Source organism: Dromaius novaehollandiae, chromosome 1, assembly GCF_036370855.1.
Source record: "Dromaius novaehollandiae isolate bDroNov1 chromosome 1, bDroNov1.hap1, whole genome shotgun sequence".
NCBI classification, from domain to species: domain Eukaryota; kingdom Metazoa; phylum Chordata; class Aves; order Casuariiformes; family Dromaiidae; genus Dromaius; species Dromaius novaehollandiae.
Genome location: NC_088098.1, coordinates 126753843 through 126774176, shown reverse-complemented (window position 1 = coordinate 126774176; position 20334 = coordinate 126753843). Strand labels below are relative to the sequence as shown.

Genomic DNA, 20334 nt, shown 5'->3' with positions numbered 1-20334 from the left:
GGAGTTCATTCTTGACTCATGTTCCTGTCTAGAAACTCTGGCTTTTAAATTCAGCCAGTAGAGTAGAAAGCTAACAAAAAAAAAAAAAAATCATGACAAGAAACTGCTAAGAGGATGCACTGGGCTGGCCTTAATACCCTGAAATATCTCAAAAACACTGATAATTTCATTCTACGTATTTGACACCACTGAAGTCTAAAGGACAAATAGTATTTTTGACAGTTTTGATCTTGTTGTTATACAGATTTAGAGGATCTGACAAAAGGAATCTGTGATTATAAAACAGAAATACTAGCACAGCTAATATTGGCAGAGCAGATACAGCAGTACAAGGCTTTAATGCATACTGACAACTACAGTCACAGAGTTCTTTAGAGAGTCAGCTAACATATGCTAGAGATAATAGAGTATATTTCCACTGTTGTTATTACTCACAATAATTAAAATAATTAAGAAATGCTCTACATCTTATACTACATTAAATAAACCAAGACACAGAACTGGGGGTTCAAGATAGGGTGTACCTGCAGTATATTATAGCATTACTGCATAGTTTCATCTACCAGAAAGCTGAATGCAAACATTTTACATTACTCAGAATGGCTTAAACTAAAGCCCTAAATTAAAGACAACATAATAAGCAACTGCCGTCAGTATCAATATAAGTTTCACAGTTTAACATGGTACTGCCACATTCATGCACTCTCTGTGCAGAAGAGTTCTGATGGATCATCCACTCTGAATACACACTATCTCCCACCAGGGTATACAAATACTAATTCTAGATGCTGTAGATCATGGTGCAGTTTCGCCTGCCATGATATGATAGGATTACAGGACTGTCAGCTAGCCATCTGTGAGGTCACTCTGCACAACAAGAGTAGAAGAGGAACTCAGTATGGTTTCAGGACTAGTTAACAGCAGTGAGAGAAAGAAGAACTCTATACCATTATCTTTATATTGTGGTAGTTGGCATGGTTATTGGTGCAGTTTGGAGCAAATAACATAAGAGCACGGTGTCAGATACATGGAAGGAAAGGCTTGTGGAGTAGCTTTTGAAACCACTATACCGGACAGATATGGTTTGGTCACAGTAAACTAGCCATCCAGTACATCCTCTTAGCAGTTTCTCAGCTGGGTTTTTCCCCCCCTCCAGATTTTACAAAATCATTGTCCCATCTTTGACATAATCCTCAAAGAAAACCTACAAAGCATCTTCAAAAGATGAGCCTGGAAAAAGAAATTCATAAATCCATTGGATACTAAAATAAATAAACAAATCTCACATTCATAAGAGAGAATATAATACTTTTTCCCCTATTTTCATTTAATTGTGCCATGATCCATGGGTTATATATTATCTATTTCCAGCTTCTATAAGAAACAAGTCACCTTTCTCCTTGCTAATCCCATTTCCTACCTCACAAGTACTGACTATCTTTCCTCTTAGGCAGTCTGGGTAACATATTTACTTTTAGGCCAAAGCAGTCTTAGAATCTACAATCTTCAAAACTAAATCTATTTCTGACCTAATGAATGGTTTGCTTACCTGAAAGCTTGTCTGTTTCATCCAAATATAACAGATACCAGCTATAAAAAAATGTAGTAATTTAATTCATAGTTGAACCTGCTTTGAGCAGGACGTTGGACTAGATAACCTCTAGAGGTTCCTTCCAAACAGAATTATTCTCTGGTACTAATCCCTTCCCATAAACACAGAAACACATAAAGAGATTGAGGAACATTGAAAAGGAGTTAGGAGTAGTACAGAAAAAAAAGTAGATGTTTTAAACAAATTTACACCATGTTTTTAACCTGCAATTAATTTCTTCAACTAACGAAACCAGATTTTTAAAATTCCACCTCATGCATAATTAAGATGCTATTGAAGGCACATGCTTTTGAAAAAGTGTGTTTTTATGGCTTCTTATTCTAAATGTAATTAAAAATGAAATGCATGGTATTAATGATCTTAACCTTTCATATTAAAGCACTATGTTAAAACAGCCACGGATTTCTGCCATGTTAGAATGCAGCTTGCACATTTTACTTCTGTTTAATTTTTTCTTTCTATTAAAAAAAAAGACAGACCTCATATAGAATGGATATCAAACTGCATGAGAGCCATTTTAGAATGCCCAGATAAAAGATACAAAAGTACTGCTTATCCACAATATCAAATGGCTGAAGAATATGAGGAAATTGTCATTACAGATAAAAAATATTTCTACTCTGTGACGCCAGATTTTTATTGGGCCTTAAAATACTATTACTCTCCCCAGTCTTCCAGGACACAATAACTAAAAATACTGAAAATCGTATCCAACAGTCAAGTAGTGACCACATTTTATCATAATATCAAGTGGTTTTCTTCTCTTTTGCTTTCTTCATAACATATCCAAATGTTGTCATATGAAATATTAATGATCATTCTTTATCAATCTAGTTTATATTTTCAGATTTCTTCTTTATTGTTTGGGCTGTCTTTTCTACTCATACTCTAAAAATATCAAACATTCTGTAAGATTTAGATTTGTCTAATATTTTTTCAATAAATAATATCAGATTGTTTATATAAGTTTTTCTTATTTTGAACAAGAAAATAGAAGCTATTAAATTATGCAATTTAATTGTTAGCATGACCCTCTAATTAATAAGCAAAAATACTATCTTGATAGCATCCCTGCTACCATACTGAAAATACAGACACACTACTGCACATAATATAATTTAAAGAGGTAAAATGTTGATTGCTTACTGCTTCTGAAGATAATTTGTTGATCAGAGCAGTGAAATGCCAAATACGGGTATAAAGTAAGAAGGCAGTTCTCTGCCACTGCAGCAACCTGAAGTGAGAACCTATTTAAAGCAAACAAACAAAAAAGTTATACCCATTAAAGAAAATATCTTCAATTCTTTTCTATGAATATAGTTGCCTTCAAAGTAATTTTAATCAAATGTTTCCCAAACGAGTTTATGATATGTTCACTTTATTTCACTATGTGATAGCTCTCCATTTAGCCATGGCAATCACGGTATTTCAATACAAAAATAAATGACAGAAATAATGTGTTCAGGTAACTTCTTTTCGGTACAGAGATGAGAGTACATCAGGAAATGGTGAACGTTAGTATAATATTTCCACAACAGAATTTATTTACTATGAGCATGCAGAATTCATTAATCTGAACGTTCAAGAGTTAGAAAAGATTTATTGAAATAAGTGTACTGTCTCTTTCTGAAAACAAAAGCAATTAAAATTACAGCTGATATTTATGAGCATACTAAAGGAGATTGCTAAGTTGCTAAATGTATCCTATAACTTTTGACAGGAGAAGCTTTCTTGAAAAGCAACTTCTTTTTTGATTTAATGCTTTTTCTATAAGTGTTTACAGAAATCTCAAAATAAATATTTAGAAATAAATAGATTCAATTTAAAAACAATGAGATATTGATTATAATTGCTAGAACATAACAGAAATTGATGTACATGCTCCTATGCTCAGTAGAGTGTTTGTACTGTCTGGAGCATACATGTTTAGGTGTAGCAGTCCACCATTACACCGTTTTTTTCATCTTTGGTCTAAATCTCTCAGGGTGAAGTCACCTAAGCAAATTATTGCCATTAAGTAACCCATGATAACTATTTGTACATATGCTCCTGGCTGATTGCAATTGAAAGGAACTTCAACTTAGCTTAGTCCTATGTTACTGCATAGCTTTTCTTTTACTTCACATTACTTTATTCACAGCACAAAGCCATCAAAACACAAAGGAAAATGTGTTTTTAATAAATAAAACAACATGCTGATATCCATCTTGTATACTGAGAATCAGGAATATGGAAAATATACTTGGAATAAATGAAAATATTTCCTATTTTCTTAAACTATATAGTGAAGGTTAAATTCCTATTTTATGCAAATTGAGATTAATATTAAAACACCTCACAAGACCTTTCTTATTGATTTCTAACATGTCCTATTTCTCTCCTACTGTTTTGTTATAGAATGACCTGACCAAGGACAACAGCAACATTTTAAAAGTACCAGAAAGTAATTAAGTTTTGTTTTCCTCCCATGTACTTCCCTCTCCAACATGACAACGTTCTTAGACACCACTTTCAGGAGAACTTTACTGGGAAAAGCCCCCACAAAATCCATACCCATATTTCTTCTGTGTAAATATTCACATTTCTATTCCAATGTGATAGCTAATGGTCACTTAAATCAACAATTCAGCTCTAAAGTGTTTTGATATGTTCTTTGGCCATGTCAGTGCTATGCAGACTTTGGGGTGGTGAGCGCCTTGACCAGTTTCATCTTACTGTGGCATCTCTAAATCATGTAGTATTTGTTATAGCTAACTTTATGCTACCTACTTTATTCAGCAAAAATCTCAAAAATACAGTGCCAGAGGGTCAGATGGTTGTCAGAAGTATATCTACATCAGCAAACATATATTCGTACATACCCAAACGATGTGTCAGAACATAATTTTCTACTTTTATCAAATCATTTAAAGACATTCAGGATTGAGAACCACAGCATAGAAAAGTTTGCCAGCTTCTAACTCATGACCTTACTGTGATAAATGACAATTCTCAATACTCCACAGCCATACATTAGCTTAAATTCAGACAACAAAATTATGAACATACTGCTGCTAATACTAGCATAGCTACTGTGCTCTGTACTGAAGCATGAAAAAAAAGCAGACAATGCAAACAAAGCAAAGAAGACTCAGACTACTGAGTTGTTAATGGATTCATCGTCATGTTTTTATAAAACAGCAACAGAAGTCAGTGATGCTTCTAAAGAAAAGATATGTCTCTCTTGTTTCATTAAGCGAATCTAGGCATACTAACCTTGGTGATCTGTAAGTTAGCACAAATTCATTGTAAACACTAAAATTATTCTGATCTGAGTTTTCCCATTCATAAATAAAAATACAAACACATTACCAGAGCACATTTTTAATGTCTTTTTCCATATTGTACTCAATCTTTGGAAATTCCCCTTAAATTTCTTAAATCATAAAAGTTTGCAGATAATTTGCAAAATATGCAGGAAACTTATAAGGTGATCAAATATAAAAAGTTAGATTATTTTTAGATGAATACTCTACATTCCTGCAATTAGATTTCACTATCTTGAGGTATTGGCTAATCTTCTGAATCAAGAGGACAGACACTAGACCCAAGTTTCTGTAGTGAAAGCAACTTCATGGAATTATAACCCTGACTGGGGTACTATTAACAGAAAATCATTAAGTAAATCTCAGCACAACCTTAAAAGTTGTGATGAATGAGGCATGACTTCAAACATAACTGAAAGAACTGCTCTCTCCTTAAGTTCTGTGCTTCTCTTTTGAACAAGCACTTACTTTAAACGGATATGATCTACTTCACATACGGATAGCAGCTGCAGCAACCTAGATCTTATCACACATCAAGATCTCAGGAAACAGATAAAAAGCCATTTCCCTGCACAGACGATCCTGAATTACATTACTGAAACACAACAAAGGAATTTTCAAAGACAGATGATATATTCTCTTACACTAAAGCACATACTTTTCTGCTCTGCACAAAAACTAAACCACATCCACTAACATATTAAAAAAACGTGAAAATACTCAGGGAACATGCAACTCCTTCACTGTTTAACAGGCAAGCAGACAGGAGGAGGGGAGAGAAGATGGGTTAAGGCTAATTTACATGTTCATGTAAATTGTATGTCTGTATTGTTGGACTCGGTCACGTTTCTGGTTTCTCAGGTGGAGGTGAGCATGTCAGCCATCTCCATCATCAGTGAAGATTTGAGATTTCAGAACATGCCAAATCCATGCCCTGATTTTCATGGTAAAGAAACCCAGAAAGCATACCAGAGAACAACTGCAGCGCAACTTAACTAGTTACCAAATTCAATGATTGACAGACAAAGACACCACCACCCAATCTATAATACAAAGAACAGCCATAGCTACAGGACATCTAGATACAAATCAGTCCCTCAGACATCAGGCTACAGCTGTAAGAGAAGGTCCTCCCTGTTTCCTGATGCTTACAATCCGAACAAGCACATGATCCTTTGTATTCTGTGCTATTATAGGAAGAAAAATGAATAAAACCACCTAATAGCAGTAGGAACATAAGGAACATAATATATCCTAACTAACAAACTTAGAGGCATCAGAGGGTTCATAAGACAAAAAGCTTGTCCAGTGAAGCACCTGGGCTGAGGCCATGCAACAACACAAGGAAGAAGCTATGAGTGATAGTAGCTGATAACCCCTTGCCGCAGGGGATGGAGGTGCCCTGTCTGCTAACCCAACCTGCTGCCACGGAAGGATGGCTGTTTCTCAGAGGCTTGGATTGAGGAGGTTGCAGACACGGTGGTGGCTTGTCTAGCCCTCAGCCTGCTGCTCTTCCACATGAGCACCAATTGTCAAGTGTGACTACATGGCTCTGGGGGTGATGGCCAAGGACGGAGGGGCCCAGGTGGTTTTCTCTTCAATCCTGCCGGTGAGGGGAAAGGCTTGAGGAGAGCTGGGCAGATCCTGCGGGCCAACAGCTGGTTGCACAGCTGGTGTCAACAAGAGGAATTTGGCTTCTATGACCATTGGGCCTTCTCTGAGGATCAAGGACTGCTAGGAAGAGACGGGATCTGTCTTAATAATGGGGCAAAAGCATCACAGGCTGGCCAAAGTGGGGAGGAGAGCTTTAAACTAGGGATGACACGGGAGGGAGAAGATGTCAGTCAGGTGAGGAAGTGGTGGAATGGGATGGCAAGCAGAGGCTGCAGGGTGCTGTGCACAAGAGAGACCTCATAATCAACAAAACAGGCCTGAGAGGGGCCCACCTCAAGCGTATCCATATAAGTGAGGGAGTGCCTACAGGACAGCATGGTGGGGAGAGCTCTCCTACCTTTCCTGGGCAATCAGCATGACTGGGTGCCTCTCTCAAGTGCCTGTACACTAACGCATGCATCACAGGGAGCACACAGGAGGAATTAGAGGTTTGCATGCAGCTGCAGCACTACGATCTCACTGGGATTGCAGAGACATGATGGCACAGCTCACAGAATCAGTGCTGCAATGGATGGCTACAGGGTCTCTAGGAAGGAGACGCCAGGACTGCAAGGAGGGTGTGTTGTCCTGCATGTGAGAGTGCAGTGGGAATGCATGGCTGCAAGCAATCCAGGAGGTTTCTGGAGTGCACTGGTGATAATTCCCTGATGCAGGTGATTGAGAAGCCAGTGAGGGGAGACACTCTCCTGGACATGATACATATGAACAAGGAAGGACTGTGCAGTGATGTGAAGGTCGAGGGTTACCTTGGCTGCAGTGACCACGAGATGGTGGAGTTCAGGATCCTGAGAGGAGTGAGCAAGGCAAAAAGCAAGAACACAGGCCGAGACTGGGGCCTGTTCAGGGCTGTGCTTGGAAGAACCCCATGGGATACAGTCACACAGAGAAGAGGGGTCTAGGAGAGCTGGTTGATTTTCAAGGGTCACCTCCTCCAAGCTCAAGAATGGGCCATGCCAACAAGCAGGAACTCAAGGAGAGGGGACAGGAGGCCCTCATGGATGAACAAGGAGCTCCTGACAAAGCTCAGACATCAAAAGCAAGCATACCAGAGGCAAAAGAAGCAGGGTCAGGTGACCCAGGAGGACCATCTACTCAGACAGCAAACAAAAATACATCATCACAACTGGTGGCCAAATATATAGACATGCAATATTCTTGGGGGGGCAGGGGAAGAGGGGGGAGAGGATCCTCCATTTATTTTTTCAAGTTGAAGGAAAAATTTCATAGCTAAATACAACATTGCTTCCCTTTCTCAGATATCTGGTTAAAATATTCTTGGATTTTATGTTATCTTTTATTTAGGTACCTATATCAGCCCTATGCATAAAATGTCTTTTATTATGTTTTGGAGTCAAAGGAGCATAAGGGAGAGTAGAGATTAAAAATAACATTAGACATTCACTGCAAATTTTAATGTAAGGCAGTCATTAAATAAATACTAATGCACTTTCTTATTATCCATTTAATGTAATCCATACACACAGTAAATTGCTTGCCTAAATGACAACCACATCCCTCTTCAGTTTTATCTTATTTTAGTATATATAGCCTGATTTTGCTATAAAACATGATTGTCTATCATCTCTCAAATGTTCTCTCTAAAGTAGCCTAATTCAGCAATAGCTACTCTCTACCAACGTTCACTCTGATTTTTCCTGTAAGAAAAAGAATTTATTATTTATATGGACTATGCAAATCATTCCTACTGAAGTCCTGAATTCGAGTCATGAATTCGGAATAGAGCAATACTACAGAACCTAGGTAAAAACTGACCAAAACAGCATTGTTCCTGTCAATATTCATGCTTTGAAAAATATCTAGAATTAACTTTGCTTAGAAGTTAAGGCTGCTTTTCCAAGTAGTTAAATACAAGAGATGATGATTTACCAACATAATGACAATAACAGTTTTTAACTCACATTTTTTAATTCCATCCCAAAGCTCTTTATCAGGAGTTGAAATTTAAATTTTCCATTTAAACTACTAAAAAATACATACTATTACTTTGAAAACTGAAAAATAATAAGATACCTTAATTTGCTTTAATTTGAATCCAAATAATTGACATTGTTACAGTAATACTTGCAAATAGTCATAATACATAGTCTCATGAAATATAAAAGGAGAATACTCAACAAATGAATACAATATTTTCAGCAACTGACACTGTGGGATCTCATGGACTATCAAACAAAACAGGAACCTATTCAAGACCAGTTAACTTTTAGGGTTTATTTCTTTGCTTCATAGTTTTATCATTAAAGGTTTAGAAAGCCCCAAAATCCTGATCTCCTAAAGACCCAAATTAAGAGAGCAGTTTAAATTCATAAGTCACACAGTTTGAAATGAACTGCTCAAATCCTCAGATAATTAAGTGAATCAGGTTTGAAGTTCCAACACATTCCATAAGTGTCCCATGCAGGGGAGGAAAAGAACCCAAGTCTGAGTAAATTGTCATAGATTTGATTAGAATAATAATTATGTACTGTGGATTAGAGAATCAGGCATCTATTTAGATGTCTCAAGTTAAAGGAAATACTTCCTTTCATTCTGATAAAAATAATTTTCCCAAAAGCTGATATGAATAGTATTGCTACTGTAACCAATACTGCACACAGAGTTTCTTTGTTTTGCATGGTGTGTTATTTCATCCATTTGTATTCAGGTTCTATAGCATCTTATGCTACAGCCCATGCACACACATAACTCATTACAAGGGAATCACATCTGCATTGGCAAACCAGTGTTGTTAGTACTATGTCTTTTATCAGATATCTATCTACTACATTTTAAAGTACAACAGCAATTTTAAGATGCTTTGACATTCTCGAGCAAGAATTTTTTCATACCTTTGTGAGCATGGTTGGTTTTTAATGTTACTTTGATGACTGTTTTATTTGAGATCTTTTTTTAAAAAAACACATTAACTTTCTCTTTAAGTGGAGGGGGGTATCCTTTATTTCATTTTAATGGCAACACAGATAAAGTTCATTACACAATAGAAAGGCTTATTTCTCCATAAAAAGGTTTGAGAAGCTGCTACTGCATCATATAAAAACAGTTATTAAAACTAAATATTGTGCCTGCTCAACAGCTATATTTCAGACCTCATCATAAGTTTAAATTATCCTTTTCTCATAATTACTACAAGTTTTAGTACACATTTATGAATCCCATCCCACACTATGATTAGATCTTAGAAGTGAATAAAATGTGATCACAAAGACTAGATTATTGGCTGATAGTATATATAGAGAAAAATATAAAACACTATTCGTATGTGTGCAGCAATAACTGAAGGATCCACAGCCTTTGCATCACAATATTGTAAGAATTAGATTTATGCTTAGGAAAAACCTCATTCTAAGCAAAACATTTAAACCTCAAAACAGTCACTCTACTGAAAATAGTAATCGCAGGAATGGTTTATAATCACAACAGTATTTATCTTCCCTCTTCTTGCATGTATTCCTTCATCCAGCAAAGGAGAAAGATGAACTAAAGGGACAAATCCTGAATAATGTTTACTTTTATATAGAACTTTTTTTTTTTAATTTATTTAATAACAAATTGGATCTCTATTTACTGGGAGCAGGGGAAACCTTCTGGGTAGCTTTTCTCCACTGAAGTTATTTAAAGAAACAGACTGCTACTTTAAAATAAGGTATATACATTTCACACTTGCAATATGTTTTCATCACTAAATTGATTGCAACTGTGAAAAAACGCAGTTGTCATTAACTAGCAGAACTAAAGAAAAAGGGAACCTTTATATTCACCTGAATAAATCTAAATAAATGCAAGTGTTTTAAAGAGATTAATTTTAGTAAGAACACTGTATTTAAATTGCTGTCAAATTCTAGGTCTGTTGTCCTACAGGAGTTTAGATCTAATAGGAATTAGACCACATAAGTGCCTAAGGATATTTTTGGACATGGGGTTTATATTCCCAAATCATTTCAGTACTTTTAAAAACTTAAATTGCTTTCTGAAGTAGCGCACAGAGTTGTGACCAGGGGCCAGGGGAGCAGGAGGGGAGAGGAAAAAGGAAGGGGGAAATCTAACAGAGTACCCTTGTCTCTTATCCCTTCTCTCTGATAGTGTCTGCTTCTGCTGATGCTGCTATCCAGAAAGTCTAAGCTAGTGCAGACTACTCTGGAGAGCACTATATGGAGGGAGGCAGGCACTAACAGAACTTCCTATATATTTGCCTCCAGTCCTGTGTCTCATACCAAAAGTAGTATGACACTGACACTAGTTCTATACAGTATTTTTATATATATATAAGTATACACACACACACACACACACACACACACGTCTGTCTTTCTCACTAGCTTCAGAAAACAAAAAACACTACTGAACATCTGAAATCAGTAATGGAAATGGCAACAGCCTGCAAACCCAAAGATAAATTAGGTACAACCACCCAAAGGATTTCATATTGATCTTACATATGGACAGTACCCTCCAGATTTCCAATAAGGTAATTCCCAATAAGGTAACATTATGGGAAGAAGTAGAGATCAGCAAATGCCTCAGCTCAGAGTACATAAACTTGTAATAGACTGTCCTGCCCTAAAAAGCTTACAGTAAAAACAGGGAAGGCAAAATTAAGAATTAGGATATAAAAATACAAGAGCAGAAGATCTAAGATGACACACACAGGGAGGGAGGGATGTTTGTTTGAAACAACCCTGGGACAGTGTTCTTTTCTGTATAACAAACTACAGATGATTCTTTGCCGGCTACTATCAAAATGAAATTTTGACTTCCAGTATAGTTCCCCCCACAGAATGTCTTCCCATCCCTACTTGGAGGCTAAGAATGAATAAACCACATGTACAAAGGCATTTTGCCTCCAGCCCCAAAAATCATTACAAGCTACTGGAGACTACTTGCTTCCCAAAACAAACTCTGAAAGGTTTATGTAGCTCTACAGTAAGTTTAATTTATTCTTAATATGATAAAAACTTTCTGAAATGAATATAAGTTTTTTTAAAAGCTTGAGAAGGAAGAAGCTTTCATTATGAAACAAAGCCACTACAAAAGCTTAAATTCACATGAAGATCAGAGCTGATGTTGGTGTTCCCTCATTTTAGATTAAATATATTGCAAAATTTTAAGAGAGTATTTTTAAAAAAGCAAAAATACTCTGTAATGGGAAACACTGGGATTTCTTGACTCAAGAGCATGTCTCTCCAAAGCAATTTGAGAAGGCATAAGCAAACATAAGAATTAACCAGTAAAGGGGTAACTGAGATATAAGACCTTAAAACAGTAACTTAGGCAAATCTTACCTTAGGGACCAAAGCTGAATTGTGTGGTAATTCGAGTGGTAATTCAGTTGAGAAAGGAATGCATTTCTAAGTTTCATTCTCATTTTTTCAGAATATCTTTGTAGATCTTTATTCAACCAGTTCATAATAAGAGTTCTATGTCTTACAACCTTTGTCAGTTTGGACCCTGCCTCCACATGAATTTGAATTGAATGTATTACCTGTTTGCTTCTTCATCAATGAAGAATATATTCTCAAAAAATGACACTGGTCTAGACGAGCTGAAGCCAATATGACAAATTAGTTCTATATTTGTGCCATCTGATGAAACAACAATATCTTGTCCTTCTGGGAACTGTACAGAAAAAGGGTAAATCCTGTCACCATCCTCAAGTTCAAGCTTTGGAAGTTCAACTTGAATTCGTGATTGCCTGTGTTAAAAATCAATAATAATGGGTTTTGAGCTCACAGGATGACAGTAATAAAGGTGATTCATACACTTATGAAACTGCTTTTTACAGTTATACACAGAAGTATATTAATGAACTTCAGTTTTGAAGTGTTAGTCAATTGAAACTAACTGAAGAATTAAAAACCTTCAGCATTTAGCATGCTGTTTTGTTTCTTTACAAATGTTATCTTGATGTTTAATACTGACCCACAGTAGTTCAACATCCCAAGAAAGAACATTTTGTCCTAACTATTGCAATACAAAAGGCTTAAATGTTACTTCCTTATTTGTGCTTTCTCAGAGGTTTGCTACAGCCAAAGCTTCCATTTATACTGATTAAATGGTATTAGCATACATGAAAGTATTTTAATATTCAAAAAGTTTTGTAATAACAATGTGAAGTAGAAATCCATGGAGCTATATTAAGATATGTAGTTTTAGGTTCTAACTTGAAATAAAAGTGTGAGTGGGCCCGGCCTATATGGAATCCTTTTGGATCCAACCACTGAATTACTGACAACAGACAAGTCACTTTATAAATTACTACAACTCAAAGGAGATTAAAGAAATTCGTGTTATCTTTAAGTGATTAATGTCTAATTTTCTGCAACTTAAAGTTTTCCTCCAGTTCTTCTGACACTGAAATGGTACCTACATAGGCATATCAAACTAACATTACCACTACTGCATAATTACATACAGAGAAGTTGTATCTCAGAGAATGAAAACAAATGTTTCTACACAAACATACACAAGAGTGCTGCAGCTCTGACTTGAAAAGACATATGTTAAAAGATTGAGAAGATTTTTATTAAACAGGAATAGATTTGGTGTCAGGTTATATTATATAATATGAAGATTAAGAAAAGGCTCTCTTGTAAGTTTAACCAACAGGATAAAGCAGGTGATCTACACAAAAATGAAAAATATATGAATTATTTAATATATTAAATGACATCCTTAAAATTTGTTGTGCTTTTTGGTACTAAAGTCTTGCTCAGGAAGTAAAACTGAATAATGGTCCAAAATAAAATTATCCAAATACCAGTTAGATTTCAAAACACTGCTTTCTAACCTATAGAGTAGATAAGACTATCATCTTAGTATCTGGCTAAAGCTAGCGAAAACTCCTGGTAAGATTCTTCTCTTCCTATTTCATGTACTGTTCCAAATACTTTTACAAGCATGTGACAAAATGAATATAAAAGATGGCCAATTCATGAAGCAGTAATATGTTTTGAGGACGAAATATGGGTCTGCTGAATGTAGAGCAATATTAACTATATACATTTTCTCTTAAACATGCAGACTTTTTCATCTGAATACTAACTGTCATAAACAAGTATGAATACACTTTTTCAGGAGAAAACAAAAACAAGAACTACTCAGGATTTCTATAATAAATTTACTTCAAGATTTTTACCTTAAATAATCTTGTGGGATAATATTGATGGCTGTTTCCGTTTTCATACCCAGAGGAACTGGCGTCAGCATTAGAAAGATGGGATCAAAATTTATTTTTGGTGACTTCACAGTGCCAGACAAAGTTATTCTGTAGTGAGATGGATTATCATTTACATACACTGACATTTCAGATGCATATGCTCCAGGACAAGCTGCTAAAAAACAAACAAAAACAAAAAAAGCTAACTCTATTACCATAAATGCATACAATTAAAATAATGAGTTAGCGTAAGAAATGTTTTTATCATCAGTATTGCTTTCTTACTCAAAATGTAGTTTAACATAAAGTAAATGAATTATTTACTAAGAAAGTTTCAAATACTTCCTTGCAGCAAATCAAAAATCCATTTTTTTAATTAGTAGAAAGCTTTTTGAAGTTGAGTTATTTACTGTACTAACATTCCTTTTGTAGAACATCAGTAAAACACTTGTCAATTTTAAGAATTTCAGTCATGTAATAAACTGCACTAATTAACACATACAATGCTAATTTTACAAATGAATAAAAATCAGTAACATCTGACTGCCAAGCCAAAAGACAGTTGGTGCTTTATAAGACAGTGATCATTCTAACAAATGATTATAAAACCTATACTGTTGTTGAACAGCCTTACACCAGCCAGGGGAACACCTTCTACTACATCCTTGAATTATTCTCCACTGACAGGATCCCCGACTTCCTTCTGTTCTATCCCTTCTCACACCATCCTTCGAAATGCTCCAGGGTTCCATTTTCTATAGGACAGCAAAAGCTCGTTTTCTTTTTCTTTCACTGATATGGAAGCAAGGTGCATTAGCAACTGTTACTCTATCAAAATGTTACTCCAAGTCACACAGTGTCCATTACCAAGTTTTCAGTTATTCCTGCCTGCTGAAGAACTGGCAAAGGCAACAATTTTGAAGGCCAGCTAATGAATACCTTTTTCACTTAGAAGCAAATCTGTGATGTGTCACTGGTACCTTTGCAACCCAGAAAGTTTAATCTTTTTATTTTGAGAAAAACATCCTTCCCTTTCATTCCCCATTATCCACAGATTACAAAGTATGAACGAGAAACATCCTCACCTAATGTTTAAGAAAGAAAGAAAGATCAAAATGAGTAATTTCCATTTCAGGTGTCTGTATGCTACACATACTACAGCAAACAGAATACAACCTCAAGCTCTTTAGCTCCAACAATCTTTTTCACAGCCTGAGAAACAGCTGCCACTGTTTGCACATACAAAGCAGAAAACCTTCCCTCTTCAAAATATTTTATCTTATTCCCTCTTCATAAGAGTCCATTTCTTCATAGAGATGATGCTAAAGGCGCTTTGTGGAAGACTGTTAGCTGCCCAGAGCATGGCCTGCAGACCCCTTCATATCAGAACAGCAAATGTGAACCTCTTAAGGGGAAAGCCAGAGGAAATGGGAACTTGCTGCAATGCTCACAAAATATGGCTAGCTCCCTGTTAAACAGAAAATAGTTTTAGGAGAGAATACCCTAAGAAAGCTGAGAAGATTGTGATGCTAAGTTTTGAAACAGCAAGAAAACAACACCTTTTTTCTAGCACTTGAGACTCTTATGAGGGAAAGGTGAAAGAGAGTCAGAAAAGCTCATGGAGATGTATGAAGTGCCACATAACATTTGGCAGGCCTGTAAGAAAAGATGACTGGTACTATACAAGTTATACATGAGCCAGAAAAACTAATTTCATACAGTTGTGCCCTACTTAAACCATGTTTCTGGTATCCTATACACCTACATTTCTAGAACATATAGTAATGGAAATTGACAGGCCATGACCAATAAATGCCACAACTTAAGGAAGGAAATTATAGGGTCAGATGCCAGTACCAAAGAATAAGTCATTTGCACTGCCTCTCACATTTTAAAATATTTTTATTAACTATATTTCTGAAGTCAAACCATCAAAAGCTATAAAATAGTTGTATTAGGCTTTTCCACACAAACTTTTCATCCCCACTGTACATAAAAAATCAATTAACTACATGATCACATCTATATTCCATAGAATCCCTGACTCACTCTGTGGACAGGACACAGTGCTTACTCTAGAAAACAGTCAATTTGTTAAACTGATCATTCTGCATGTGGCTCCGCACACTCACTAAACACAAAATTCTGTATATGTAAACACACAAGGATCCCATGAGGAGTTTAATAAATAAATAAGCAAATAAAAACACAGCATGTTGTGATACTGTCCTCACAAAGACCGAAAAATAAAAAGTGTGTGGTCCCACTAAGTTTTGTTCATTAGTTTGAAATGCCCAGAAAGTTCTGAGAATATTTAACTTTACTTTGAAATTAGTGGGAATTATGTTCTGAACTAGCAGTGAGTCATGAACTCTCAGCTCTTCTGCAAATAAAATCTGGAACTGAGACAGATCTATGGACCAATAATACTGCTTTAGCTAAAATTGTATTTTATTAGATATGAAAAATACGGCAAAGGTAGGGCCATAACGGAACTCCTCAATTCCCTGCATCATTAGCCCCCAAAGAATGCAGTAAGTGCCCTGAAGCAGAAGTCTTCTCCATGTACACAACTTTGATTCCAGCTTACCATATACTGAATTCACAAGCTAGGGTGCTAGAGAACAAACACTGCATGATCTAAAATTAGGACACTCTTAAAAAGAATGGATATCAACACCCTTTCTAAATTACTATTAAACCTTTCTTTCTTATACTAATCTCTATTCATTTCTTTCCATCCTGTTACATACTTTGTCCCTTCAAATATTCAGATTTTTAGCACTGGCAGGTAATATCTATTGCCATTTTTCTCCACAAGAGCAAATGATGTTTTTCCCAAGCCTGGTAATATTTGCCACTTGATTCATCTACCAATTTACACGAACTTCACCCAGATTTTGCTCCATTCTTAGTGGCACCAGTGAGAAGAAATTCCAGCAGCAGACCTCATATAAACTTAGCTATAAGACAGAATTACATCAATTAAAAAATGTCTGTCTGATCTTTTGTAAGCATTCAGATCACTTAGCCAGGAAAAACTAAATAGCCAGAATGCTGTAGGATATGTTTATTCTACTAATTACACCTTTCATGACTACAATCAAAGCTTGTGTTGTTGTTACCATTCTGATGTAACACCATTAATTTCTATAGGACAGACAACAAGCGGTCTAGGAGATATGGAAAAATTTCCTTAGGCAGATCTGATGGCACTGGCAACTCTGCCCATCTAAATTTGCCACAGGCGGAAAAAAAATCTGTAGAATTATTTAGGTAATTTCCCCTTGGTCTTTTCTGGACATAGTTATTATGGGAAATAAGCACACCTTAGCAAAAAAACTCTGAATAAAGGAACACAGAAAGACTTCTCAAAGTGTGTATGTGCACATATTTATGAGCTGCTTCACTTTCAGTCTAATTTGCACTAGAACGCCCATCCAATTCAAAATACCTAACTCTCTAGCATACTATACTGGGGTTATAATTTCTGTAGATCCCTTCTTAAAAGAAACAAACAGCGATTATATTTCTGTTGACAGGAAGTTATGCACGTAGGTAAGTTTTCCTCCTGACATTGTTCACCCACTTTTGTAGGAGAAATATATTAAAAGCCCCCCACCTCCACTCCATTTATTTCAGTTTCAATTTAAACTAGCAGCAAAAGCCAGTGTAAGAATGTTGCCTCCTTAAGTATGTCCATATTCCTTCCTGTTCTGTATCAGTACTAGTTTGAGAGTGTGAGAAGAAAGCAAAACCATCACCTGCTCTTTTTACCCTCTTAAGTTCCTATTAGATTGTTATTCACTTTCTATACTTGTCTCTCAAATAAACATTTCCAGTTCACCTGCCCTGGACTTTCCAATAATTCATCCCATATTATAAATGTAATATATACACCTTTAGCATAAATGAGTGCCAATGAAGAATCTGTTTAGATTGAAATACAGACTTCAAAGGAAAAAAGGCAGAAGTAGTCATAACTTAAAGGCAGGCCCTATAAAAAGGAAAAAAAACAAAAGCAAACCAATCATTTCCCCACAGATAATTTTAAAGAGGAGTTATTTAACTTCTTACTGCTGTAGGAAGAACCTTAAAAGATGGAGGGCATGATGTTCACCTGTGCCCCTCAGGTGCATAATCATCACACCTTTCAAAGGCACTGCATCCCTCTTAACTCATTAGAGCATTTCTGAGTTTTTTGCCACATGAAATCCCACAGCACAGATCTATTGCAACTTACTGTCCCGTAGATAGAAGTTTTATATAGCACAGTAAGATATAGTGAAATTGTTCATATATTGTTAACGCTATATATATATCATACCGCATTTGAGTCGAAAGAAACACCTTCAGTTCTTGAGAATCTCTATTAAACTGCATAATCTTTCTTGAAAAGGAAGCATTACATTACCTTGCATTATATAAAACTCTTTGCATCATTCATTAAAACACATGGAAGCATACCATAGCACTTTTTACTCTCATTATTATAAACATGGTGGCATATTTAAACAAATTACTATAATGCACACTTGAAGTTTATTTTAAGGCTTGTTCACCCCAACACTACAACTCTAGAGAACAAACCTATGAAGGTGATCAGCACAACATATTCCTTAATTAGGTCTCCTATGGGGGTTTGTTGTGTCTAATGTTCTATTTCAAGAAAGAGTAATTATTTTCAGGGAAGGTATAGCACAAGTAGGCTATAAATCATGGGAAAATACTTAGAACATTGAATTAAAGGCAATTGATTCTTACAATGATTTACGATTTTCTGTAAACAGAAGGTTTGGAAAAACAGAGCAGATATAAATAACCTTAAATTACAATAATCATTTATCAATCATCTTTATGTATATGCATGTGTGCATTTACACATACAATTTATTTAGTAATTCAAAACGCTGGCTTTTACTTGCATGTTGTTCTCTGTTTTATAGTCACTCCTGCATTTGAGCATTTATAGAACTTTTAATACAGTCCCACAGTGTAAATACCTTCTAAACAGGATTATCACATGGCTGATCACTTTGTTTATTCATTAGCATGTGACCCCTGTCTGGCTGCTGCATAAAGCAGTATCAGAAAAACCTGTAAAATCTGCTTTAGCTGTCATTAATGCTAAGTGGCACTTAGAAAGAAACAGAAGAAAAAGAGAAACTATGTTGATCCAAGCCCTATCAGCACCAGAGATCTGGAAGTGCAGCTTTATTCTGTTTTTATCTTAAGTCCTGAGGACCCCTATAATAAACCCCACTGATTTAATCACATGTGAATGACTTCAAACAGGTTTTTTCTTGCTTTATCAACACAAAATACAATTAAAACATCTATTAAAAGAGTATGTTCCTCAAATTCAAAAGCAGATTGGGATATTTATAAACGTTCTTTACAATTGACTGTTTTAGTATGATCTGCAATTACTCTACCAATATGCATATTCTGCAAAAATATCTATTAGAACACCTTCTCAAACTTGCAACATTTATTTTCTTGGTTTTATTATTTGAACAACTACAGAAAAGCCTGATACTCTATGGAAAGCAAAGTAGAAATTCGTTAAAGGAGGAAAAATATGTGTAAAAGAAATACAGTTACAATAAACTATACATGGATTTTTTTGAATTATATCTTGAGAAACAACAGAAGGATTTTGAGTCTTTGTTTTTCACTTTCCACACCTATATTTCCACTCCTCTTTTTTCTGTGTTCTTACTCCAAAAACCTGAGGTCATAATATGCTTCTGTTGCTTGACTGCTTTATCCTATTTTTCTCTCACTTGCATCTCAATACCTTCTCAAAAATTCAGAAGTTTACCTACAGCCTTTCTTCTTCTTCTGTCTAAACATGCTGTCTATAGGTCCTTATTCTTTCAAAATTTCAGTAGGTCCTTATATCTTTCAAAAGAAAAATGAGATTCCAAGCCCTTATATATAAAGCTTTGCATAGCTGAACATCTGGAAGCATATAACCTCCAGATTCTTTTCTGATGTTATCCTTCATGCTCTGTCCAATCTTCTTGCCGTCCTTATGATTTTCATATTCTAACGTTTTCTTGCACCCTGGGACAATGTTCTCTTTCAATGCACCTAGCATCCTTGATTTTTTTTTTTATTTCATATCACTCTGAAAATCAATGCTTTAACAAAAACTTTTATCTCTTTTTATTTGGGCAAGGACAACCTACATAAGTTATCACTGAAGCCTGACTGAGGACCTGTGGAGATGAGCAAAGATGGGATAATATTGCTTGGTTCCAAAACAGAGGATTGCACTAAGTATAAAAATAGAACCTACCTACTATAAAATTTTAGTGTTACATTGAATGGTGTTTTATGGCTGTTACATAAACGTGTGGGTTCAGGACCAAACCTAGGGGTTTTTATTTACTTTGGAGGAATATAGGGGGAAAAGAGAAATACACTAATCTTTCAAAAAAAGAAACAGATGCTCTAAATATTTTTAGAGTCTTCCAATAGTAAAATGGAATTTAGCATTCCTCTAGCAGTTTAATTTATATTATAATATAATTTAACTCAAATACAGATTTCTAAAATGATGT

The 20334-nt window shown here is 35.5% G+C and overlaps 1 protein-coding gene across 1 annotated transcript in view; it reads right to left on the bottom strand.

Annotated features, from left to right (window-relative positions):
* Window positions 1-20334, bottom strand: part of CFAP47 (cilia and flagella associated protein 47) — a 386437-nt gene that overhangs the window by 300976 nt on the left and 65127 nt on the right. The window contains exons 26-28 of the mRNA XM_064505814.1: window positions 13745-13937; window positions 12092-12301; window positions 2759-2859 (exon numbers count right to left, since the gene is read on the bottom strand). Coding sequence (XP_064361884.1) covers window positions 2759-2859; window positions 12092-12301; window positions 13745-13937 — 504 coding nt within the window. The remainder of the gene's footprint in view (window positions 1-2758; window positions 2860-12091; window positions 12302-13744; window positions 13938-20334) is intronic.